General features: G+C 43.3%; 1 protein-coding gene across 1 annotated transcript in view; it reads left to right on the plus strand.

Annotated features, from left to right (window-relative positions):
- Window positions 1-27,036, plus strand: part of itgad (integrin subunit alpha D) — a 34,618-nt gene that overhangs the window by 7,134 nt on the left and 448 nt on the right. The window contains exons 4-29 of the mRNA XM_002940770.4: window positions 72-145; window positions 1,017-1,131; window positions 1,930-2,060; window positions 5,590-5,735; window positions 8,499-8,652; window positions 8,754-8,904; window positions 9,299-9,372; window positions 10,578-10,710; window positions 12,629-12,768; window positions 13,104-13,247; window positions 14,025-14,237; window positions 14,361-14,491; window positions 14,700-14,848; window positions 14,951-15,102; window positions 15,882-15,986; window positions 16,865-16,938; window positions 17,109-17,250; window positions 18,079-18,177; window positions 18,554-18,633; window positions 19,194-19,277; window positions 19,567-19,648; window positions 20,296-20,403; window positions 23,971-24,066; window positions 25,453-25,566; window positions 26,087-26,191; window positions 26,845-26,955. Coding sequence (XP_002940816.3) covers window positions 72-145; window positions 1,017-1,131; window positions 1,930-2,060; window positions 5,590-5,735; window positions 8,499-8,652; window positions 8,754-8,904; window positions 9,299-9,372; window positions 10,578-10,710; window positions 12,629-12,768; window positions 13,104-13,247; window positions 14,025-14,237; window positions 14,361-14,491; window positions 14,700-14,848; window positions 14,951-15,102; window positions 15,882-15,986; window positions 16,865-16,938; window positions 17,109-17,250; window positions 18,079-18,177; window positions 18,554-18,633; window positions 19,194-19,277; window positions 19,567-19,648; window positions 20,296-20,403; window positions 23,971-24,066; window positions 25,453-25,566; window positions 26,087-26,191; window positions 26,845-26,955 — 3,107 coding nt within the window. The remainder of the gene's footprint in view (window positions 1-71; window positions 146-1,016; window positions 1,132-1,929; window positions 2,061-5,589; window positions 5,736-8,498; window positions 8,653-8,753; window positions 8,905-9,298; window positions 9,373-10,577; window positions 10,711-12,628; window positions 12,769-13,103; window positions 13,248-14,024; window positions 14,238-14,360; window positions 14,492-14,699; window positions 14,849-14,950; window positions 15,103-15,881; window positions 15,987-16,864; window positions 16,939-17,108; window positions 17,251-18,078; window positions 18,178-18,553; window positions 18,634-19,193; window positions 19,278-19,566; window positions 19,649-20,295; window positions 20,404-23,970; window positions 24,067-25,452; window positions 25,567-26,086; window positions 26,192-26,844; window positions 26,956-27,036) is intronic.

Consider the following 27,036-nt stretch of genomic DNA (forward strand, 5'->3'; position numbering starts at 1 on the left):
GTCTTTGTCGTTCACTAATAACATTATAGGCGGAGACATGCAAATGACTCACAATTTCTGTCCTTCCTTAGGCTCCCCTGAGGATATTAACATTTCACTTGGACTTACTATGGCGGTTCAGAAGGGCAACCCGTCCCAGTTACTGGTATGTTACAGCTGGCATCTTGATAGTCATTAACCGGCCAATCAGGGTTCCAATGGGCTCTCGTGTGTGCATATTATTGTTATTAAATGTGTACATTGGAGTCAGTGGAACTGATTTGAAAACAACTGACTTGGCCAATAAATTTGTTACATTAAAGGGGATATAAACCCAACCATAACGCTGTCCCACTGCGCCCCCTAGTTTTGCTATAGAAATTGCTGAAAAACATAATTATAGATGCAAAAAAATTCACCAATGAGAATTCTACTGATTTAAACTTCATTACAAATGCGAAAGAATCCACCAATGACGATCCCCAGCACTGTGTCTGCTGTTATCTTACATATAGAGATAATTATGTCATTTTCCCATCATTATATGGCACAGGAATCAGACATGGGGATAAAGGGACAGACTTGTTCAGTGCTGGGAAACTGTGCTTAATGCTCCCAACTCCAATTGCAGGAACAGAGAACAGGGAGCCAGATTTATACAGATCAGCTGGGATTCTCATTGGAGGATTCTTTTGCATTTCAATGCTGCCAATGCGGGCCCTAGAGAGCTGGGAAAGTTTTATTGTGCAATATTGCTTTAAGAATACAGCCCTGATGTTGCTGGACTACAGCTCCCAGCATGCCTCACCCTTCATTATATGTTACATTATTCTGGGATTTGTAGTCCAGCAACAGCTGAGTAACGTTTGGTTGAATATAAAACAATTGTTGATTTTCAAGAATGGCTTTCATAATAGTGATCTTCTGAGCCTGGTGTATTAGCCATAAATCTGATACACAAGGCTCAGTTCTGCCAACTCTGTAACACACCTTTATGCAGATATCCCCACTGTAACAACCAATGTCGTCTATTCCAGGCATGTGGCCCAACCCTGCAGAGAACCTGTGGGGAGAGCATCTATGTAATGGGCCGGTGTTATCAGCTGGACAGTAGCCTGAGGCACCAGCAAACTCTCCCCCCCTCCCTGCCAGGTACTGTCCTGCCTCTTTATATTCATATATAATGCACCATTTACAGTAGGGGGTACATTATCCCTTATAATACATGAGTGATACTCAGAGTTCCCTGTATAACTCAGACTGCAGCCTTGTGCCTTTATATGGGCACAGAACCCCTCAGTGACTGCTAATATCCTTATCATTTACAGTAGGGGGTACATTATCCCTTATAATACATGAGTGATACTCAGAGTTACCTGTATAACTCAGCCTGCAGCCTTGTGCCTTTATATGGGCACAGAACCCCTCAGTGACTTCTAATATCCTTATCATTTACAGTAGGGGGTACATTATCCCTTATAATACATGAGTGATACTCAGAGTTCCCTGTATAACTCAGACTGCAGCCTTGTGCCTTTATATGGGCACAGAACCCCTCAGTGACTGCTAATATCCTTATCATTTACAGTAGGGGGTACATTATCCCTTATAATACATGAGTGATACTCAGAGTTCCCTGTATAACTCAGCCTGCAGCCTTGTGCCTTTATATGGACACAGAACCCCTCAGTGACTGCTAATATCCTTATCATTTACAGTAGGGGGTACATTATCCCTTATAATACATGAGTGATACTCAGAGTTCCCTGTATAACTCAGCCTGCAGCCTTGTGCCTTTATATGGGCACAGAACCCCTCAGTGACTGCTAATATCCTTATCATTTACAGTAGGGGGTACATTATCCCTTATAATACATGAGTGATGCTCAGAGTTCCCTATGAAAGGCTTCCCCCTTGTCTCCATACTGACGCTTACATTATTGCCTATAGAGTGCCCTGTGCGCAGCCTGGACATTGTGTTCCTCATAGATGGATCGGGGAGCATTTACCCAGATCAGTTCCAAGAGATGTTAACGTTTGTGTCAAAAGTTATTGAAGACTTTAAGGGGACTGACACGCTGGTAAGTCTGACACAATATTTTTCAGGCGGTTTCACAGTTATAGGCGGGTTGTCCGTTATCCATTGCTGTGAAGAAATCAGATGTTATTGAGTGTAAATAGTTGCACCCACTTCTACCATAATCATCATCTCTCCCTACTATACCTGCTATCCCACAGCCCCAGTCCCTTCCCAGAGGCTATTATCCCCCCACTGCTACTATAGGCACCATCTCTCCCTACTATACCTGCTATCCCACAGCCCCAGTCCCTTCCCAGAGGCTATTATCCCCCCACTGCTACTATAGGCACCATCTCTCCCTACTATACCTGCTATCCCACAGCCCCAGTCCCTTCCCAGAGGCTATTATCCCACTGCTACTATAGGCACCATCTCTCCCTACTATACCTGCTATCTCACAGCCACAGTCCCTTCCCAGAGGCTATTATCCCCCCACTGCTACTATAGGCACCATCTCTCCCTACTATACCTGCTATCCCACAGCCCCAGTCCCTTCCCAGAGGCTATTATCCCACTGCTACTATAGGCACCATCTCTCCCTACTATACCTGCTATCTCACAGCCCCAGTCCCTTCCCAGAGGCTATTATCCCCCCACTGCTAATATAGACACCATCTCTCCCTACTATACCTGCTATCCCACAGCCCCAGTCCCTTCCCAGAGGCTATTATCCCCCCACTGCTACTATAGGCACCATCTCTCCCTACTATACCTGCTATCCCACAGCCCCAGTCCCTTCCCAGAGGCTATTATCCCCCCACTGCTACTATAGGCACCATCTCTCCCTACTATACCTGCTATCCCACAGCCCCAGTCCCTTCCCAGAGGCTATTATCCCCCCCCCACTGCTACTATAGGCACCATCTCTCCCTACTATACCTGCTATCCCACAGCCCCAGTCCCTTCCCAGAGGCTATTATCCCCCCACTGCTACTATAGGCACCATCTCTCCCTACTATACCTGCTATCCCACAGCCCCCGTCCCTTCCCAGAGGCTATTATCCCCCCACTGCTACTATAGGCACCATCTCTCCCTACTATACCTGCTATCCCACAGCCCCAGTCCCTTCCCAGAGGCTATTATCCCCCCCCACTGCTACTATAGGCACCATCTCTCCCTACTATACCTGCTATCCCACAGCCCTAGTCCCTTCCCAGAGGCTATTATCCACACTGCTACTATAGGCACCATCTCTCCCTACTATACCTGCTATCCCACAGCCCCAGTCCCTTCCCAGAGGCTATTATCCCCCCACTGCTACTATAGGCACCATCTCTCCCTACTATACCTGCTATCCCACAGCCCCAGTCCCTTCCCAGAGGCTATTATCCCCCACTGCTACTATAGGCACCATCTCTCTCTACTATACCTGCTATCCCACAGCCCCCGTCCCTTCCCAGAGGCTATTATCCCCCCAATGCTACTATAGGCACTATCTCTCCCTACTATACCTGCTATCCCACAGCCCCAGTCCCTTCCCAGAGGCTATTATCCACCACTGCTACTATAGGCACCATCTCTCCCTACTATACCTGCTATCCCACAGCCCCAGTCCCTTCCCAGAGGCTATTATCCCCCCACTGCTACTATAGGCACCATCTCTCCCTACTATACCTGCTATCCCACAGCCCCAGTCCCTTCCCAGAGGCTATTATCCCCCCACTGCTACTATAGGCACCATCTCTCCCTACTATACCTGCTATCCCACAGCCCCAGTCCCTTCCCAGAGGCTATTATCCCCCCACTGCTACTATAGGCACCATCTCTCCCTACTATACCTGCTATCCCACAGCCCCAGTCCCTTCCCAGAGGCTATTATCCCCCCCACTGCTACTATAGGCACCATCTCTCCCTACTATACCTGCTATCCCACAGCCCCAGTCCCTTCCCAGAGGCTATTATCCCCCCACTGCTACTATAGGCACCATCTCTCCCTACTATACCTGCTATCCCACAGCCCCAGTCCCTTCCCAGAGGCTATTATCCCCCCACTGCTACTATAGGCACCATCTCTCCCTACTATACCTGCTATCCCACAGCCCCAGTCCCTTCCCAGAGGCTATTATCCCCCCCCACTGCTACTATAGGCACCATCTCTCCCTACTATACCTGCTATCCCACAGCCCTAGTCCCTTCCCAGAGGCTATTATCCACACTGCTACTATAGGCACCATCTCTCCCTACTATACCTGCTATCCCACAGCCCCAGTCCCTTCCCAGAGGCTATTATCCCCCCACTGCTACTATAGGCACCATCTCTCCCTACTATACCTGCTATCCCACAGCCCCAGTCCCTTCCCAGAGGCTATTATCCCCCACTGCTACTATAGGCACCATCTCTCTCTACTATACCTGCTATCCCACAGCCCCCGTCCCTTCCCAGAGGCTATTATCCCCCCACTGCTACTATAGGCACCATCTCTCCCTACAATACCTGCTATCCCACAGCCCCAGTCCCTTCCCAGAGGCTATTATCCCCCCACTGCTACTATAGGCACCATATCTCCCTACTATACCTGCTATCCCACAGCCCCAGTCCCTTCCCAGAGGCTATTATCCCCCCTACTGCTACTATAGGCACCATCTCTCCCTACTATACCTGCTATCCCACAGCCCCAGTCCCTTCCCAGAGGCTATTATCCCCCCTAATGCTACTATAGGCACCATCTCTCCCTACTATACCTGCTATTCCACAGCCCCAGTCCCTTCCCAGAGGCTATTATCCCCCCACTGCTACTATAGGCACCATCTCTCCCTACTATACCTGCTATCCCACAGCCCCAGTCCCTTCCCAGAGGCTATTATCCACACTGCTACTATAGGCACCATCTCTCCCTACTATACCTGCTATCCCACAGCCCCAGTCCCTTCCCAGAGGCTATTATCCCCCCACTGCTACTATAGGCACCATCTCTCCCTACTATACCTGCTATCCCACAGCCCCAGTCCCTTCCCAGAGGCTATTATCCCCCACTGCTACTATAGGCACCATCTCTCTCTACTATACCTGCTATCCCACAGCCCCCGTCCCTTCCCAGAGGCTATTATCCCCCCACTGCTACTATAGGCACCATCTCTCCCTACAATACCTGCTATCCCACAGCCCCAGTCCCTTCCCAGAGGCTATTATCCCCCCACTGCTACTATAGGCACCATATCTCCCTACTATACCTGCTATCCCACAGCCCCAGTCCCTTCCCAGAGGCTATTATCCCCCCTACTGCTACTATAGGCACCATCTCTCCCTACTATACCTGCTATCCCACAGCCCCAGTCCCTTCCCAGAGGCTATTATCCCCCCTAATGCTACTATAGGCACCATCTCTCCCTACTATACCTGCTATTCCACAGCCCCAGTCCCTTCCCAGAGGCTATTATCCCCCCTACTGCTACTATAGGCACCATCTCTCCCTACTATACCTGCTATCCCACAGCCACAATCCCTTTCCAGATTCTTTTATCCCACTGCTACATTTACTATGCTCAACATATCTATGCCCCTATTCACTTACAATGTTTCTCCTGACAGTTTGCCATCATGCAGTATTCCAGCTGGTTTGTGCTACACTTTGATTTCAATAAGTTCTTAGCCACCAAAGACCACAATAGCCTGGTACGGAACATCAATCAACTGAAAGGTGCTACCTGGACTGCTACTGCCATTCAGAAAGTTCTGTAAGTGTCAACCCAGTAAGGAAACAGGACTAAAACCTGATGTGGAGAGAAATTATAGAGGCACAGAGACATAAACAGGCCAACCTTCCGGTATCAAGGTTCACAATAAATTTGTCAATCTCCCACCTTCAGCATCCTTTCCAAAGCCTTCACTCTATATGGCTTTGGGGCAGCAGAAGATGTTTTTACTCTAATACATAGAGGGTAGTTTGGTAATTTGCAGTATGATACGTTACAAAATGTGGGGGTACATAATGGGTCAAAATTCAACTTTTGTGACGTTTTTCAGAAATTTCATAAAAACCATTCTGTTTAGCATAGCTTTGTAGTTTGGTAGTTTGCAGTAGAAAGATGTATTTAGCCATTTTTGTTTTGTCAGAATGTGTACTTTTGGAAAATATATGGTTTTTCTAGGGTACTGTTAGGGGGTCTTATGGCGCATTATACACATACTGGGTGCAAAAATTGCACCAGCCAGAGCATCAGATTTGAAAATTCATATCCATTATTTTTATTTGGGTGCCTCTGTACATCATATAGTTTGGTAAATCTATGCATACTGGGCATCAAACTGTTTAGTAGACCCCTGGCGTTCATATTTAGAATGTTTTCTGTTGATATGCTACGAAATGTGGGGTTCATAATGAGGCAAAATGCAAGATTTGTGACGATTTTCAGAAATTTCATAAAAACCGTTCTGTTTAGCATAGCTTTGTAGTTTGGTAGTTTGCAGTAGAAAGATGTATTTACCCATTTTTGTTTTGTCAGAATGTGTTCTTTCAGAAAATGTATAGTTTTCTAGGGTCTCTCTACTGTTAGGGGGTCTTATGGCACATAATACACAGGAGCTTATATTGCAGCGTATGCACTTTCTATGTGCTAATTTACTTTTGGGGTCTCTAAATGCCAGATACTTTAGTGATCCTATGCACAATGGGCATCAAACTGTTCAGTGGACCCTTGGCTTTCATGTTTAGGATGTTTTTTCTCGGTACCTAATGCTATGTGGGAGATATGGTGCTTGAAAGTAGAAGGTTTGAAAAGATTTTCAGGTATTTCATCACAACTGCAAATTTTGGGAAAGCATTGCAACTCTGTAGTTTGGAGTAGAAAGACATGGGTACCCATTTTGAATTCATCTGAATGTGTACTTTCCGAAAATATATGGTTTTGGGGGGGTCAAGGTATTTTTTTTTGTTTTTACCCCACAAAAATGCAGTAAATGTTTTCGATTTTTAGTAGCTAAAGAGATCTCCAGGGCAGTTTGTATTCACTAACTTACTTTTGGGGTCTCTAAATGCCAGATACATTGGTGATCCTATGCACAATGGGCATCAAACTGTTCAGTGGACCCTTGGCTTTCATACTTAGGATGTGTTTTCTTGGTACCTAATGTTATGTGGGAGATATGATGCTTGAAAGTGGAAGCTTTGAGATGATTTTTTAGAATTTTCATAATTTTTTATAGAAACTGCTAAATTCAGGAAAGCATTGCTGTTTGGTACTTAGGAGTTGGAAGACATTGTTACCCATTTTGGATTCGGCAGAATATGTACTTTTAAAAAATATATGGTTTTCCTGGGGTAAACCTAATGTTCCAGGATTTTTGGCTTTGGAATCTAAAGTATGCCGTATTCTGCTGTAATGCTTTGAAAATTTGGTAATTTACTGCTGAGAGTTTTTGATCTATAGAAGTCAGAAATCTCTATAAACCTATACATATCAGGTATTGGCACATTTGGGAGACATGAGGCTTTCCAAATCAGTTGAATTTTTGTCCATAAATTAAAGTTAAAGTTGTTTAAAGTTAATTAGAGATGTATTACCAAGTTTACATAGTTATTTCGTTCTTAGCTATGTGATGCCAGCGCATGCTCCAATGGCTAAACTGGACCTACACACAATTGGTGGTCATTTATCAACACTGGGCAAGTCCAGTAACCCATTGCAACCTATCACATTGTTTCATTCATTGTTCTACTTGCAGCTGTATGGAAAAAGCCAGTCACTGATTGGATGCTATGGGTTACTGCCCATGGGCAAATTTGCCCAGTGTTGATAACTGAGCCCCATGTCTTTTATAGATTGGCAGTTACAAGAAAGTTACATTTAAAATGGTCTTTAGTACCCAACTCCAATGCCCAGTAATCCCCAATCAGTGGCTCCTGAGCACCATGTTGCTCACTATCTCCTTGGAGTTGCTCTCAATGGCCTCAAAGTAGGTGCTTATTTTTGAATTCTTAGCTTGAAGGCACATTCCGGTTGGATAAAAACCCAACTACTGATGAACAGAACCTCCTGTAGGCTGCCAGTCTACATAGGGGCTACCAAATAGCCAATCACGGTCCTTATTTAGTACCCCACATGTACATTTTTTATGCTTGTGTTGCTCCCCAACTCTTTTTACATTTGAATGTGGCTCATGGGTTAAAAAGGTTGGGGACCTCTGACTTAGACTATGCCTTCTACAAGAAATCATTCCTGTCCTTGTAGCATCTAAACCAGTGGTTCTCAACCTACCTAATGCCGTGACCCTTTAATACAGTTCCTCATGTTGTGGTGAAGGTCTTAGGCGACCCCTGTGAAAGGGTCATTTGACCCCCAAAGGAGTCCCGACCCACAGGTTGAGAACCGCTGATCTAAATCCTCTATGAGCTGTGGGCGTTCCTTCAACTAAAACAACAAATTACACTGATCTGTTTGGAAATTATTATTTTTTTCTATAGGTTAATATTTTTATTAAGAAAGTATTTCCTTTCTCAGGAGTCAACTGTTTATCCCTAGTCGTGGAGCTCGTGATGGATCCCAGAAGTTACTTATTGTGATAACTGATGGAGAAAAATATGGAGATTCACTCGATTACTCCATACCCATTGCTGAGGCAGAACGCAAGGGAATTGTGCGCTTTGCTATTGGGGTAAATACATATCTTATTCCATTACAAACTGGGGGCGGAGCTACTGGAATAAGATTTTAGAGGTGCAGGTGTCTCAGAGTAACCCTTTGATCGCTTGACAGGTTGGAAGGGCCTTCTCGGAAGACACAGCATATAGTGAGCTGATTACTATTGCATCTCAACCATCTGATAAATATGTCTACAGAGTCGGTGACTTCTCTGCTCTTAGCAAGTTCCGGAAGGATCTGCAGGACAAGATATTTGCTATTGAAGGTACCACAAGGAGAGAAGGATCAGTTTGTGCTGGAACTAGGGGGTGCAGTGGGTCAGCTTCCTGACGGGACGTAAATCCTCTTCAACCTAGTTTCTAGCTGGGATCTGTCCAAAAAGTTGTGCTTTTTAAACACACTGGGGCTCATTTATGAACACTAGACAAATTTGCCTGTGGCCAGTAACCCATAGCAACCAATTGGCGGTTGGCTTTTTCTAGCCAGCTGCAGGTAGAACAATAAATGTAACAATATATTGTAACTGGGCAGTAGCCCAGCGTTGATAAATGATCCCCACTAGGTTTAAGTCAACACATAGGGGTTTTCACAAAAAAATGTTGTATGGTTTCCAACGCCTTCATTATCTTTCACTAACTGCCCTTTCCCAACCCCCCCAGGTGTGCAGGTACAGACTGGAAGTGGCTTTCAAATGGAGATGTCTCAGGAAGGGTTCAGCTCAGTTCTATCAGCTGTAAGTCTTTATTACAATCGTTTGGTTAGTGACTGTCAGGTTTTTCTGTAGCAACAGCTGATTCTAAATTTTATTTTGGGTTTATTTGCTTTAATAAGGACAGTGAAAGACCCTTTTTGGTCAGTTATACTTTTCAATGAAAGCCCAACATTAATCTGGGTGTCAGATTTGTTCCTTCTAGGTGTCAGATTTGGTTCCTTCTGGGTGTCAGATTTGGTTCCTTCTGGGTGTCAGATTTGGTTCCTTCTGGGTGTCAGATTTGGTTCCTTCTGGGTGTCAGATTTGGTTCCTCATGGGTGTCAGATTTGGTTTCTTCTGGGTGTCAAATTTGGTTCCTTCTGGGTGTCAGATTTGGTTCCTTCTGGGTGTCAAATTTGGTTCCTCATGGGTGTCAGATTTGATTACTTCTGGGTGTCAGATTTGGTTCTTTCTGGGTGTTAGATTTGGTTCTTTCTGGGTGTCAAATTTGGTTCCTTCTGGGTGTCAGATTTTCTTCCTTCTGACACTTTCCTTTAGGGCTAACAGCCTTACTTCTTACTGTTGACTAGTGTCAGATTTGGTTCCTTCTGGGTGTCAGATTTGTTCCTTCTAGGTGTCAGATTTGGTTCCTTCTGGGTGTCAGATTTGGTTCCTTCTGGGTGTCAGATTTGGTTCCTTATGGGTATCAGATTTGGTTCCTTCTGGGTGTCAGATTTGGTTCCTTCTGGGTGTCTGATTTGGTTCCTTCTGGGTGTCAGATTTGGTTCCTCATGGGTGTCAGATTTGGTTCCTCATGGGTGTCAGATTTGATTACTTCTGGGTGTCAGATTTGGTTCTTTCTGGGTGTTAGATTTGGTTCTTTCTGGGTGTCAAATTTGTTTCCTCATGGGTGTCAGATTTGATTACTTCTGGGTGTCAGATTTGGTTCTTTCTGGGTGTCAGATTTGGTTCCTTCTGGGTGTCAAATTTGGTTCCTCATGTGTGTCAGATTTGATTACTTCTGGGTGTCAGATTTGGTTCTTTCTGGGTGTCAGATTTGGTTCCTTCTGGCTGTCAGATTTGCTTCCTTCTGACACTTTCCTTTAGTGCTAATAGCCTTACTTCTTACTGTTGACTAGAACAAGAGCCCCTCTGAACTCCCCCATTATCAATATATATAGGACATTACTTAGTAAGGGAGGATATGATATAAAAGTGATGCATTGATGTCATACTGTTCCTCTCAGGATCATACTGTGCTTGGGGCAGTTGGGGCCTACGACTGGTCAGGGGGAGCTTCTGTGTACGCAAAAGGGCAGATGAAGGGCGTCTGGATAAATGAAACACAAGATCAAAAAGACATGAAGGCAGCTTATTTGGGTGAGTGAATCCTTAAATATTCTGCAGTTGGGAGAGGTACAGTATGATAGAGGGATAGGAACAGATTAGTTGGAATCTCCTTGCTAATATAAAGGTGGTCCTCCTAGTCTCATATTTTTGACATTAGTTATGTGGCTTTCCTTTATGTAGACTGTAGATAGACTCAACATGGAACTCTTTCCTGCATCTACAGCGGTGTTTGCCAAACTGTGAGCTTGGGGCAATAACAGGGGTGGGGGCTCAGCTTGAAGGCCACTTAGGTGAGATCTCAGAAGAATTCCTAAGTTCCTTCTAGATCAGTGGTTCTCAACCTGTGGGTCGCGACCCCTTTGGGGGTCGAACAACCCTTTCACAGGGGTCACCTAAGTCCATCGGAAAACACTTAGGGGCACATTTACTAACCCACGAACGGGCCGAATGCGTCCGATTGCGTTTTTTTCGTAATGATCGGTAATTTTGCGATTTTTTCTGCGTCTTTACGTTTTTTGCGTAAAAACGCGAGTTTTTCGGCGTCTTTACGATTTTTGCGTAAAAACGCGAGTTTTTCGGCGTCATTACGATTTTTGTGTAAAAACGCGAGTTTTTCGGCGTCATTACGAAAGTTGCGCAAAGTCGCGATTTTTTCGTAGCGTTAAAACTTGCGCGAAACGTCGCGCCTTTTAAGTTTTAACGCTACGAAAAAATCGCGACTTTGCGCAACTTTCGTAAAGACGCCGAAAAACTCGCGTTTTTACGCAAAAATCGTAAAGACGCCGAAAAAATCGCGAAAAAGTCGCAAAATGTTCGTTTCCAATCGGAATTTTTCCAATTCGGATTCGAAATCGTGTCTTAGTAAATCAGCCCCATAGGGTTTTAGGAATAATTTTATGGTTGGGGGTCACCACAACATGAGGAACTGTATTAAAGGGTCGCGGAATTAGGAAGGTTGAGAACCACTGATCTAGATAAACTCTACTGCTCTAAATGAATAGCTGAAACACCAATGTTTTCCTATATATGTAGCCTTATATGAGCTACAGGTTCTGCTAAAAAAAAGTTTGGACTTCTGGGGGAAGTATTAACCAGAAAAAAATGACAGTGGCTGGTCTATACTGTGCATTGTTGTCTCGATGCCTTGAGATGGATAGTGATCTGGGTGAATGTGCAGTGACTGGAGATCCTATGTCTGCAACGAAGGACCTCTTATTCTGGCAACTTTTTCGGTGCATATAGACCAACTATTTCATACAGGGGTGGCAAATTAGTGCCTCAGCTGCTGTATACCCAGTCACAGTGTATAACATTATTGTAGACATAGGACCTGCAGCCAAAGTACCTTCACAATGCTTAAGCCATATTTTGGAATATCCCATAGTTTAGACATAAAACAGCCTTGTTGCCTTCCAGTTCTGATCCTGTCTTCCACTACTGAGCCTTAAATACACCCCCAAACAAAGTTCTTATCTGTAATTGGTTGATACTCTCTTGTGATTACAGCCAATCATAGGGGAGTACCTCCACACAGACCAGCCTAAATAAGCAGGTCCTAGCATGGATTTTGGGAGCATTTAGCATGTTATATTTTTTATAGTTCTGAGATTCGTATGTCTATTTATTTTTTTACTAGTGAACCTTTTATTTTGGGATTGATGGCTTCCAATAACCACACAGAAGAAACGCCACATCTAGTAAACAAAATACCCCTTATAATCTTATAAGGAGTTTTTCAAGTCACTGTGACACTATTGACCCTGAGCCAGACCCTTAGGAAGTTAGGGTCTTACTTCTCACTCATCATTTAGGAAGTCAGGGTCTCAATTCTGACCCCACAAGCAGATAAGTAAAGTAGAGGTATTGGTGTCCCAAGGCAAGACTGGTGGCAATTTCTATTTATAGGAGAAGAAGGAGATCTGGACATATTTCATATTGCTGTTTACAGGGTATGCAGTGCATCTGTTGTCACCAAAACTGATCGCCATTGGTGCACCAAGATACCAACACACTGGAGGTGTCCTCATCTACGAGAAAGACTTGTCCTCCTCCAACTGGAACCAGAGGGCTGTCATTAGGGGAGAGAAGGTAAGCAGCATATAAGGTCCAAACCATGGTGGGTACCATGTAGCACTGTTGTACTAATAGGTAACATAAAAACCACAATTATAACTGACCAATCCCCCAGTTTATATGCATACAGTATGAATTTTGGGAAACTTCTTGCTTCAAGTAGATGCTTCCAACTAGATGTATTGTACAGATTGAGCATACACTGATAAGATCCCAGCTTAGGAGGAATTATTTCCCAAATTGTTGAGCTTGATATTCTGGCACATTTACTATATAATTACAAGAACTTTCACAAACATTGCTTCTTCACATATTATTTTCCCATTCTCATAACTGGATTTATTTTTCAGATTGGTTCGTATTTCGGATCAGTACTGAATGGAGGCTCTGTCAACTCTGGTTCTTCTCAGTTACTCCTTCTGGTGGGGGCTCCAACCTATTATACGCCTGAGACCCAAGGAGGTCGTGTGTTTCTTTGTCCCATTAATACCAGGGTAAGCTCTCCACTGATAAAGCTACCCTTAGATCATAGCATGTGGTCGGCCAAAGCCTGTTTGGCTAGCTAAATCTACTTACTTCTGTTCATAATTCAGTACATTCCAACAGTTGTGTTTCTTATGCATTTACTCTATAACAGTGATCCCCAACCAGTGGCTCAGGGGCAACATGTTTCTCCCCAACCCCTTGGATGTTGCTCTCAGTGCCCCCAAACCAGGTAGTTATTTTTGAATTCCTGACTTGGGGGCAAGTTTTGGTTGAATAAAAACAAGATTTCCTACCAAATAAAGCCCCCTGTAAGCTGATAGGGTGCATAGAGGCTGCCTAGTAGCCAATCACAGCCCTTATTTGGCTCCTCCATGAACTTTTAGGATGCTTTTGTTGCTCCCCAAGTCATTTTACATTTGACTGTTGACTGTTGGGGATCCCTGCTCTATAACATAGGGGTGACACATATTGTCAAGGGACTGATGAATTACTAATGTTAGACTTATATATGACTATGGGGTTCTTCCCAAATTAAAAAGGGTGGCACAGTCTTGCTCAATAATGATATAGAGTTCCATAGCTTCATCATGGTTTGGCTCCACTTACTGTTTTTATAAAGGTGCCGCTGGTCACATAACTAGAAAGGAACACCCACTGTGTTTCTTAGCGTTCCCTAGGACCTATGTTAATACAAAGTGTTATTTGTCTCCAAAACTCATGGACTTGTGCCAAAATATTTGTATTTTATGCCTTGTTCTCTGGTGTTTTGCTTACTGGTCTTAAAGGCTTCAGTCCTCCAAGTCACCTGTCCTATCGCTCTGCAAGGGGACCCTACTCAATACTTTGGCCATTTTGGTTCTGCCATGTGTCTTCTGCCAGATTTGACTGGAGACAACCTGACTGACCTGGCCGTGGGTGCACCATATGAAGATCAAAACCAAGGGGCAATATACATATTTCCAGGACAGAAGGGGGGCTTTAGAACAGCTTACATTCAGGTAAGGAAGTATTATATGGTTACCAGCCTAAAAATCTGGCTGTTGTGTGGTACTGTTGCAAACATTGATTTTATTGATTAATATATGTATTGAGTCTTCATTTCTCCTCATGCTTTTCCCTAGCGCATTGCAAGCAGTCAGGTTGCTAAAGGCCTCATGTTCTTTGGAAGGTCAATGAGTGGGAATCTGGATATGACTAGAGATTCACTGCCGGATCTGTCCATAGGGGGTGCAGGGAAAGTCCTCATACTCAGGTAAGTTAATTGCAAACGTAGAGGTGACAGATAAAACCTTCTGTTATTGCTTCTCAATGTTATACCTGTTGTTCTAGATTGTGTAAGTTCTAGGTGACCCATAGTTGCATCAATTTGCTTCAGCAGTAACTTGTTTTTTTTTGGCAAAAACTTTTCTCTGTTTTCCTAGTCTCCCCTGCCTCGCCTTGAATCTCTAACTCATCCATAGGTCTCGGACAGTTGTTGGAGTCTCAGTGTCCATAACTTTTAACCCCACTGAGATACCAATATCCTCCTATGAGTGCCCAGATGCTGATACGATGAAGGCAGCGACAACTATGAAAGTGTGTGTGACCTGCACAAGGAAGAGTTCGGCCGGTAAGATGAATCAAGACATTGCTTGTCTATCATCTATCCATGTACTACACTCTCTAAACTATGGGAAAATGACCTCCTCCTCCCATTCATTGCATTTCCTAGGAGTTGTCTCTGCCCAGATGACATACACTCTCCTGTTGGATGCTGATCGTACTCAGAAGCGGGCTGTTTTTGACGGAACAGAACGTTCACTACAGAAGAAGTTCCCCATAAAAGAAGGCAATGACTGTATGACATTCTCTATAAGACTGCCTGTAAGTGATTATTTCCACCGGCTCATCATGGTGGAAACCTGTGCACCATCTGGCATTAGAGATGTAGCGAACTGTTCGCCGGCGAACTAATTCGCGTGAACATCAGGTGTTCGCAAGTCCGCAAATTCGCGAACTTTCCGTGATGTTCGCAATTTGGGTTCGCCGGCACCGAAAAAATCGCAAAACTTACGATAACGGTACGAATGCTCCGAAAAAGTCGCAAAACTTACGATAACGTTACGAAAGCTCCGAAAAAGTCGCAAAACTTACGATAACGTTACGAAAGCTCCGAAAAAGTCGCAAAACTTACGATAACGTTACGAAAGATCCGAAAAAGTCGCAAAACTTACGATAACGGTACGAAAGCTCCGAAAAAGTCACAAAACTTACGATAACTTTACGAAAGCGCCGGAAAATACGAAAAAGTCGCAAAATTACCGATCATTTCGAAAAACAGCGTGTGTCAATTTTTCAGAGAAATTTTTGCTTGATCCCCCTCCTGCATGCCACTGTCCAGGTCGTGGCACCCTTTAAAAACTTTAAAATCACTTTTCTGGGCAGAAATGGGTTTTCTAGGTTTTAAAGTTCGCCTTCCCATTGAAGTCTATGGGGTTCGCAAAGTTCGCGAATATTCGCAATTTTCGGCGGAAGTTCGCGAACAGGTTCGCGAACTTTTTTTTTGAGGTTCGCTACATCCCTATCTGGCATTCACTTAGTAATATAGAGGCCTGACTACTTGCGTATGAGCCTCCCTCATATGTTCTTCCATCTTTTTCCAGGAGTGCGTTGAGGATTCCCTCTCCCCTCTACGTGTTGCTCTTAATTTCACCTTAACTGGACAATCTGTGCTCAGCGAGGATTCACCTACCAGCCTCTCGGAACAGGTAATGGTCACAAAAGCTCTCATCGGTGGAGAAAAAGCTGGGACACAGCATACATTCAGGAGTTATACCACTTAGTCACCCATCAACAGTCATTAATGGGGTATTACTATTACTACTTTTCTAAAAACTGGTATGCTGTAGAGATCTTCCAGCTGTTGATAGATAAGAGGGACAATGAGAGAGACAACAGGTTTTGAGACAAACTTCATTCAGAAGTAACTGAATTTCCAACATCACTGTTGGAACTTTCCTATAGCTAATAGCATTATCTATAGAAGCTACAGAAGGACCATGTTGCTGACTATGGTTTAATGTTGGACTGTAACCAAGGCCCAATATAATATCATAGCTGCTAAATTGCATCATCACCATCAGCAATAATGACCAATCATCGAATAGATTTGATTAGTCTATTAAAAGCTATAAAATGATAAGGGAGGTCTTATCATTAATACGTAGTTACTTGAAAAGCCTACTTTTACTTACCTTTTGACACAAAGGACCCCAGATCAGCTGTATGATCTCTACAATAAATGCTCTTCCCTAAGTAGGGGTCTATTTATTCATGGGTATCAATGACTGAACCTGCTGAAGTTCATGAAAACCCAAGAAATCGGAAGAAAGTGCCAGTTCCTTCTTCTCCATCTCCAAGCTTGGCAAGGCTTAGTGACATTAGTCTTGAACCTTAGTGTGTGGCTTGAACTATCCACAGCAACATTAATTGTTAGCTTGATTACTGTGTTGTAGTATGTGTCCAGTTGTTTGATTATCAGCCCACTTGTACCCAGTTTAATATACTGGCATGGGAGTGCTCAACGGTATGAACCTATATACAACACTACTACACTCAATCAGTTCCACTGCCTGTATCTCTTCAGGTCTCATTTCAGAAGAACTGTGGGAGTGATGGGCGGTGCCAGGATGATCTAAGGATCAACGCCACTTTTGGAGAGTGAGTAGAACCAATGAATTTTCTGATGGTTTGACAAACTTTTTTAATTACGTTATTGTATCTCTCTGTGTATTATGAAGCAGAGATACTCCACACTGTTGTTTATTGTGACTTATCCTAATGCTGGTATACCTCAGATTACAATTTACAGTCTCTTCTCTTCATTGCAGTCTCAGACATCTTGTGGTGGGGGTGTCTCTTGAGGTTAATGTCACTCTCTCAGTGCAAAATTATGGGGAAGATTCCTACAACTCTCGAGTTATTATAACTCACCCCTCAGGACTGTCCTATAGGAGGGTGTCTCTTAGCCAGGTACTGATGTTCTCTCTACTGTTGTTCCATGAAGAGTGGTGGGTGGGGTCTGTGTCTATCTTGGTATCCCTGGCTCTAACTGAAGACTGTCTCATACAGTCAGCTATATAGGAGAAGCTAACGAATGCCCCAACTCTCTACCAGCCCGGTTCACTCTAAGCTCATATGAACCTCCCAGTCAACACTTTTGTACTTAGTGGCGCTTTGTGGGGACCTGCCTTACATGTCTTCCTTCTTGTACAGAGAACTGGGTAATATCAAGTAACTTTACTAACTTTCCAGAACCCCTACTGGCATTCTTTCAGACTCCCTCTAGGTTCTAGGTTTTAGTGGGAACAGGGACTGTTTTAATAGACCTATCACAAAGGAACATTTGCAAATTGTAGATGCCTTTCATTTCTTTCCAAATCATGGATAAACTAGAAGTTAGGGCATGATAAGAGGTAGATTATATTGAGAAGATATTGAGTTGTATTGCTGTATACATACTACAGTATGACCTGTAGCAACCACTAGCAGTTTGTTAAGGCTAAGCCATATGTACTAGTACAATGTGAGTCCATCTAGCATATACTGAGAAAAACAGTCCCTTATAACCAATATACTTCCATTTCTAATAGGCCACAAGCTTAATTGTTATTGTTATGGTTTAAAAATGTGGAAATGGGTCTTTGCAAGTGAAGCAATCAGTTTTATTTCAGTTTTTGAATTGATTGCTGCTTTCCAGTACTCGCTGTAATTATTATAGGTCCAAAACGGTGTGTCTATCCACTTGTAAAGCAACCTCTTGGTTTCATTTTATCCTAACTTCAATATTTCATCTCACAGAGCAACAGGCGCCTGATGATAATTAAATGTTCTACTCCTGAGGGTGAGAGATATGTTATCTGCGGTATTAACAACCCCCTGTTGAGACCCAGTGCTACGGTAAGAGAACTGATGGTTATAAGGCAGATGCATTTAGTTTATAACTAGTATCAGTCATGAACAATCTAAGGCCGAGGTAGGCTTGTCTCTCATCCACTCACCACCTTCAACTGATTTCTTGTTTTATGTCCTTGAGTGGCATTATGTTCTCAAGATCTCACTACAGATATATACTCATGTTTTACAAAAGGTTGATACAGTATGTTATGGCTATTCCCAGATGAGTTTGTTAGAATGGTCCAGTCACTTAAGGATCCACTTGTGCTTCATCCAGAACACACAGCTGTAGCTTTCAGAAGAAATGTCTAGAACCCTAGAACCTACAATCATGAGAGTGCCAGTGCATAACTACATTCTTCATGGTTCTCTCTTTCAGGCGATCTTCGTGGTCAGTTTCCATGTCTCTTCTTTGGCTGATCTGGGAAACCGTTTGACCATTACAACCAATGTCACCAGGTGACCAACATATAAAGTAACTGGAGAGTATAGGCAGTAGGGTTGAAAATGTCCCAATTGCCTTAAACAATTTAGACATATTGCCAAGATAATCAAGGCCAGTGTGAATAAGCATGTGGTTAAAATTCACAGTTAGAATCTGCTTTGATTCATCCCCTACCGGATAACTAAGATGCAAAGCCACAAAGAGGAGAAGAGAGCCAGTGGTTTGCACATCCTCGGATCAGCCACGAACCGTTATATCTATTTATTGTGCATACAGATCAAAGCTGAGCCAAGTGGTATTGACAACTAAGTCAATACTACTTGGCCCAGTGCCCTGCCTGATCATCAACCACCACCCCCTTTGTCTACAGCTCCTCTTGATCTGCATGCCAAGCCTTCAACTTGCCTTCCTGCCTCTTGGCCCACACCCCATCCTCCCCATCCCTAGTTCCATATGCCCCTTCAGCCACTAACTCCCATCCTGGTTGACAGATTAAAAGCTTGTCTTGTATAGTTTTGCACTATATTCTGTTAAGTTGCACCAGAGCCAAATCAATTTCTTCATCTTTCCACAGTGACAATGGAGGAGCACCCAATGACCTAATGAAATCAACCGCCCAATTAAAAGTGTTGTATGGAATCTATGTGACTATCACCAGGTACGTTAAGTCCATTTCAATGTAAAGCTGATACAGAACATCATCATGGATGGGGCAGATAGGTGGGTTCAACAAACAGGTTATCACCAAGCAATAAGAATTTTGCTGCTTTTAGACTTTATCTTGAGTAGATCCTATTGTTCTGGTATAATTTTCACACAAGTTAATCTAGGAAGCAATTTGGCCACCCAAGTGCCCAAAAGCCTTTGACTGGATTTTTGTCTTAATGTGTTATCATATGTTTTGTTCATTTTTTCTGCCATAAATTGACATTATTCTCTTGCCTTAGCCTTGAAGAATCCACCAAGTACACAAACTACTCTTCGTCAGAAAGAAGTCCTATTGTGCGGGATGTGAAGCACATGTACAAAGTAGGTGGATCTTTACCCCTTCTGACCCTCAAATTGAAAATATCTGATCAAGTTTTGTAAATTTAGTTCAGTTTGGCTCTCTAATTGTAACTGATATCTTGTCTTTCCAACTTATTGTTGATTATACTGCAGTGTAACCTCCCTTTGTTACAAGAGAGCAACAGGGCAAGTTAACTCTTGTTGGAGAGCCCACTTGCTTCAGTATTTAGGCTTTGACTGTCTATTTTATTGGATTTGGGGTGCAGAGCAATCATAGACCCATATGGTAAAGGGTTTGAGGTGATGGTTTTCATGTCTATGTATGTCTTATATGGAACGGTGTTTCACTGGCACAGAACTACTCCAAGCACCGGTACCACCCTCACTCCCCACCAAACTCAGGCTTATGGGTGGGATCTGTGAACCTTCCTGTTACATTCCTTCTGCACTGGGCAGTTACAGGAGGCTTATGGTTGGGGTGACATATTTATATACCCCGCATGTATAAGAACAATGGGTGTTGTCACGCCAGTGAAATATACCCAAAAATACGAGAGCACAGGATGACAGAACCAAAAAGAGCAGAGAGCAAGGAGTATTGTCAGTATCCTTGGTCAGTCTTTGTGTGTAGCCCATGAATATACAGTGTAATGTCTCTAACCCGGCAGGTTGGGAATCAAGGGCAGAGGTCGTTACCAATATCCATTATTTTCATGGTTCCTGTGAAGCTGAAGGAGACTGTTGTGTGGGAAAATCCAAATATCATTGTTTCAGAGGTAAAAACCTGCAATCCATGCGCAGCATTGTTATCTACCACTGGTCACTCATGTTGGGGTCTGTAGCTGCCATTTGCATTGCCTGCTCTAAGCTCTTACTTTCAATGGAAGCATCCTGTAGACACATAATGCTCATTCCTGTAGACACACCATGTTCATTCCTGTAGACACATCATGCTCATTCCTGTAGACACACCATGCTCATTCCTGTAGACACATAATGCTCATTCCTGTAGACACACCATGCTCATTCCTGTAGACACATCATGCTTATCCCTGTAGACACGCCATGCTCATTCCTGTAGACACACCATGCTCATTCCTGTAGACACATCATGCTTATCCCTGTAGACACACCATGCTCATTCCTGTAGACACATCATGCTTATCCCTGTAGACACGCCATGCTCATCCCTGTAGACACACCATGCTCATTCCTGTAGACACGCCATGCTCATTTCTGTAGACACACCATGCTCATTCCTGTAGACACATCATGCTTATCCCTGTAGACACACCATGCTCATTCCTGTAGACACATCATGCTTATCCCTGTAGACACGCCATGCTCATTCCTGTAGACACACCATGCTCATTCCTGTAGACACATCATGCTCATTCCTGTAGACACACCATGCTCATTCCTGTAGACACACCATGCTCATTCCTGTGGACACATCATGCTTATCCCTGTAGACACACCTTGCTCATTCCTGTAGACACATCATGCTCATTCCTGTAGACACACCATGCTCATTCCTGTAGACACATCATGCTCATTCCTGTAGACACACCATGCTCATTCCTGTAGACACACCGTGCTCATTCCTGTAGACACACCGTGCTCATCCCTGTAGACACATCATGCTCATTCCTGTAGACACACCATGCTCATTCCTGTAGACACACCATGCTCGTTCCTGTAGACACACCATGCTCATTCCTGTAGACACACCATGCTAATTCCTGTAGACACACCATGCTCATTCCTGTAGACACATCATGCTCATTCCTGTAGACACATCATGTTTATTCCTGTAGACACACCATGCTCATTCCTGTAGACACACCATGCTCATTCCTGTAGACACGCCATGCTCATTCCTGTAGACACACCATGCTCATTCCTGTAGACACATCATGCTCATTCCTGTAGACACACCATGCTCATTCCTGCAGACACATCATGCTCATTCCTGTAGACACATCATGCGCAATTGTGTTTTGATGTGAATTGGGTGCAAGTTGCTTCTACCATTTTCAGAGTGAGGGCTGTGTCACTTCCAGAGAATGCTTTCAAAACAAGCATTTGCATCTGATTCATTTGGCGCAAGCTTGGTGCTTCTACTGATGCAACCCATTGTGGAAACCAGCTTCCACCAGGTCAGGGAAGTGGCAGCTCCAAGGTTTCTAAGCAACAATAGCTTCTATTCATCAGAACAGCAAATGTAGGAGTGTGTTTGGATAGAAGTGCCTCAATGAATTGAGTCAATGTTTTTAATATACCCAGTGCTAGTAATTTAGCTACTGGCGCATGGGTCACTCAGGAGGAAATTCAAAAGAGACTTGAACATGTAAAGGTAAACAAAGGTCCAGGGCCGGATTCATCCCAGGGTATTAAATGAGCTGAGCGCTGTGATTGCCAAGCCTCTTCACATAATTTTTCAGGATTCGTTGAGGTTTGGCATGGTGCCGAGAGACTGGCGGATTGCTAATGTGGTGCCGTTATTTAAAAAGGGATCTCGTTCTCAGCCTGAAAACTATAGGCCTGTTAGTCTGACATCAGTAGTAGGAAAGCTTCTGGAAGGGGTAATAAGGGATAGGATAGTTGAATACATTGCAGTTCACAATACTATTAGTTTGTGCCAGCATGGTTTTATGCGTAACAGATCTTGCCAGACTAATTTAGTTGCCTTTTATGAGGAGGTGAGCAGGAACCTTGATGCTGGAATGGCAGTTGATGTCATCTACTTGGACTTTGCTAAAGCGTTTGATACAGTACCGCACAGAAGGTTAATGATCAAATTGAGGAATATTGGCCTAGAACATAATATTTGTAATTGGATAGAAAACTGGCTGAAGGATAGAGTACAAAGAGTGGTGGTAAATGGAACATTTTCTAATTGGGCCAGTGTGGTTAGTGGAGTACCGCAGGGGTCAGTCCTTGGGCCTTTGCTTTTTAACTTGTTTATTAATGACCTGGAGGTGGGCATAGAGAGTACTGTTTCTATTTTTGCTGATGACACTAAATTGTGCAAAACTATAAGTTCCATGCAGGATGCTGCCGCTTTGCAGAGCGATTTGACAAAATTGGAAAACTGGGCAGCAAACTGGAAAATGAGGTTCAATGTTGACAAGTGCAAAGTTATGCATTTTGGTAGGAATAATATAAACGCAAACTATCTACTGAATGGTAGTGTGTTGGGGGCATCCTTAATGGAGAAGGATCTAGGGGTTTTTGTAGATCACAAGTTGTCTAATTCCAGGCAGTGTCATTCTGTGGCTACTACAGCAAATAAAGTGCTGTCTTGTATAAAAAAGGGCATTGACTCAAGGGATGAGAACATATTTTTGCCGCTTTATAGGTCCCTGGTAAGGCCTCACCTTGAGTATGCAGTGCAGTTTTGGGCTCCAGTCCTTAAGAAGGATATTAATGAGCTGGAGAGAGTGCAGAGACGTGCAACTAAACTGGTAAAGGGGATGGAAGATTTAAGCTATGAGGTGAGACTGTCGAGGTTGGGGTTGTTTTCTCTGGAAAAGAGGCGCTTGCGAGGGGACATGATTACTCTGTACAAGTACATTAGAGGGGATTATAGGCAGTTGGGGGATGATCTTTTTTCCCATAAAAACAATCAGCGCACCAGAGGTCACCCCTATAGATTAGAGGAACAGAGCTTCCATTTGAAGCAGCGTAGGTGGTTTTTCACGGTGAGGGCAGTGAGGCTGTGGAATGCCCTTCCTAGTGATGTGGTAATGGCAGACTCTGTTAATGCCTTTAAGAGGGGCCTGGATGAGTTTTTGAACAAGCAGAATATCCAAGGCTATTGTGATACTAATATCTACAGTTAGTATTACTGGTTGTATATATATTGTTTATGTATGTGAGTGTATAGATTGGTTAGTATAGGTTGTGTGCTGGGTTTACTCGGATGGGTTGAACTTGATGGACAATGGTCTTTTTTCAACCCTATGTAACTATGTAACTATGTAACTATGTAATGTACCTAGAGTTCATAAATGACTCTTTGGGTCATTTGGGTAACGTTGGTCTGAGGGACAAATCAAAATCAAGTATTATTCCCCTTGGCTCAATGCAAAATGTGCATTCTTTTCAAATTAAATATTTGGGTCCTATTAACCAAGGTATTTTTTAAATCGCAACATTTGTTTTTCGCCCAAATTTTTTACCATGGCAAAAATGGCAAAAAATGTGTAAAACTAAAAATGGGAAAAATATCTCTCAGTTGGCTCACCATCTGAAATTTGTGTTTGGCAAGAAAAATGTCCTCAAATACTGTTTTGGGGGGTAGTTGGTTATTTTTTTCCTAATTACCCATCTCTTTGTAGGAGGAGCTAAGCAACAGTACAACTAACTGTACCAACACCGGGGAAATAACCAATACAGGAGAGTTCCTGGAGGAAAATGAAGCTCATTCAGTTCTGGTAAACTCCGAGCTCAGGTTTTCTGTTGCCTAATCCCTCTGTAAATAACTACTAAGCCTCTATTTTTAAGAATGAACAGAATCCAGGGAATCTGGTTGAAGCCCAAGATCCTTTCCATCATTTGGATTTGGCCATACACCTTAAGATCCGCTCCCTTGGTGATGTCGCCAAGCGAGCGGATCTTTTCCCGATATCCCCACCTATGGGTGGGTGATATCGGGGGAATTTAGCCTAATTCGATCATTTGGCCCTGGGGCCAAATCGGTCCGGGTCGGTCCAGGGGACCGCATCAACGAGCCGATGCGGTCCCTGATCCGCCTAGATTTTTCTAACCTGCCCGATCGAGATCTGGCCGATTTCAGGCCAGATATCGGTCGGGCAGGCCCATTGGTAGTCCCCATACACGGGCCGATTAGCTGCCGAATCTGTCTAAGGGACCCATATCGGCAGCTAGAATTGGCCCGTGTATGGGGACCTTTAGACACTTTACCTGTAGACCATTTTTCAGTCAAAAATCTTGTGCAGTATTTAGGCATGTAGCCCAGAGCTTAGGTGCAAAGTGGTGCAATCAAATACCTTGATATCTAAGTGTAAATAAATGTATTGCCTATACTGTAGATGGAGAAGGTAGGGATCACCAAAACTAAAATAGCTCTGGTCAAAATGAATGGCAGCTGGTACTGTTTTCTATAATAGCAATATCACTTTTTTAAAAAAATATTTATACTGTATATATCTGCCATTTTCTATGTTGAGTTGTACTGAGGCTTACAGACCATCTGACCAAGCTAAAAATCTTGATAGGTGGATGGGGCATCAACAGAGAAATGGATGAGTCCATTGAGTCCACTGGGTAATTAGGATAGAAAACTTCAGGTGTCTTCTGGTTTTTAGCAAGGGGGAAGAGTTCCTTACCAAATGGTCACATTTTATCCTAAAGGGTAGCCTGAAATGTAACATTAGGAAAACTCTGATTAGAGCTTTATATTGTCCTTCTTAAGGTCTTATGAAATATCCAGTATTTCTCTGAACACCTTATAAGATTTGCAGTTCTCCGGCACTGCTCTTGGGTTGTCTACAAAACTGTGCCATATTTTCTACAACACTTATTTTCCCATACTGTTCCTATTAATACATGTCAAGGTTGGTTCTCTTAATATCTGTCTTCTGGACTGTCACCCCTGTTACGTGTTTTGCCAGTTCATGTCTTCTAAACAATGTATTCCTCTGGCCTGTCTACCCTTCTGGATATCAGCAGTGTTTGTCTGTTTGCCCAACAACCTAACTTTCAACATCGTCAGTGTCTAAACTGCCTCTTGATCCCTTCAGGTTCTGAACTAATTTCTCTTTATACCAATGTCTTTGAAGTATTTTGTTTTTCCATAGAATTGCACCGTGATGACATGTCTCAGGTTTGTGTGTAGCATCGACAGTTTGAACATTCAGAAATCAATCAATTTTACAATCACTGGGAAAGTGACCAAAGACTGGGCCACCCAGGTTAGTGAAAGAAACACCTGCACATTGCATGTAGGTGATGGACAACTGCCAGGTATAGAAGGTCCTTTTATGTAGCTTACCAACTAAACATGAATATAGTTACATCCTATTAGATTTAACTCTTTATTATACATTCTCCACCCTTTTCTATATGTTGGGAAAGAGACGTCACTACTCCATGACTATTGCCACCTAACTGTGGTACTGCGTCCTCGAGAGGGACTTAATTAATTTGATGTTGGTTGGGGAAGTCTAAAGGCCAGTTAGGATGAGATGTTATTTAGCACATGAAACAATGAAGATGTATAGTACAGTTCTTGAGCCCTCTATCGCTAGCCATCTACAGTTGGAAGTCACTTTTCTTCAGCCATCAGGCATCATATAGTATTGAGAGAGAACTGATGTGTTTAAGGTGTTGGGAATTCTATTGTACCATCATCTTCAACCACCATCGTCTAGAAAGTCTAATGGCCCTAGGGCAATGTGGCAAGTCAGTTATTGAATTCGTTTCTGTTCTCAGACTGCCCACCAGAAAGTGCTGCTACAAAGTTCTGCAGAAATTGTGTATAACTCGGAGAGATATCAGCACATCCTAGAGCAGAACCAACCATTCACCAGGGCTCAGGTATTGGATCTAGTAATTCCATTCACAGCTCAGTAAGTATAAGAGTTAGAGCTATCTATAGGCAAGATGCCTTAGGTTTTAGTGATACACCACAGAGCAACATTGTAGGTAGGAAGAGTGGAGGAATAATGACAGTAGGACAAGATGGAAACAATAGATGAAGGCAACATTGCAGCCTAAGGACAAGATGGACAATTTGCAATTTAAAGATGGTCACGTAGTGAGTAAAGATGGCACATGTAGGACAAAATGAAGACTGTAGGGTAAGATGAGAAGAGTTGGACAAGATGGCAATCTCATGGCAAGATAGAAATAGTTGGACAATTGAAGATAGTAGGGTAAGAGCAAAAGCAAGGCACAATGGCAATAGTGTGGCAAGAAGACCTCAGGGAATGATGGCAACAGCTGGACAATTTGGAGACAGTAAGTCAACCTGGGAACAACAGGACAAGGTTAGACATTTTTTCAGTCTGCAAAGTGCTATCCTTGCTAAGGACTGACAGATCAATTCAAGGTGCAAACTGATGGGACCTCAAGCTAGAAATCAACAGTATAAAATAACAGAAATGCAAGTTTGCTCCCTGTTTACCAGATTGGGTTTAGACCTCTTTGCATGGATTGTCTTCATGTTTAATCGACTGTTTCTGCCTCAGGCCCAGACGGTGCTGGAGGTATTCATTGAGTACAACTACCTGCCTGTGATTATTGGGAGCAGTGTGGGGGGCTTGGTGCTTCTGGCTCTGATCAGCGCTGGGTTGTACAAGGTAAGTGGATGTATAGGGGGTACATTTCCATAGGTCAGTCTTGTACTTAATTCTATATAATAATCTACTACCTCTGCCTGC

The sequence above is a fragment of the Xenopus tropicalis genome, chromosome 9 (genome assembly GCF_000004195.4).
Source record: "Xenopus tropicalis strain Nigerian chromosome 9, UCB_Xtro_10.0, whole genome shotgun sequence".
Taxonomy (NCBI): domain Eukaryota; kingdom Metazoa; phylum Chordata; class Amphibia; order Anura; family Pipidae; genus Xenopus; species Xenopus tropicalis.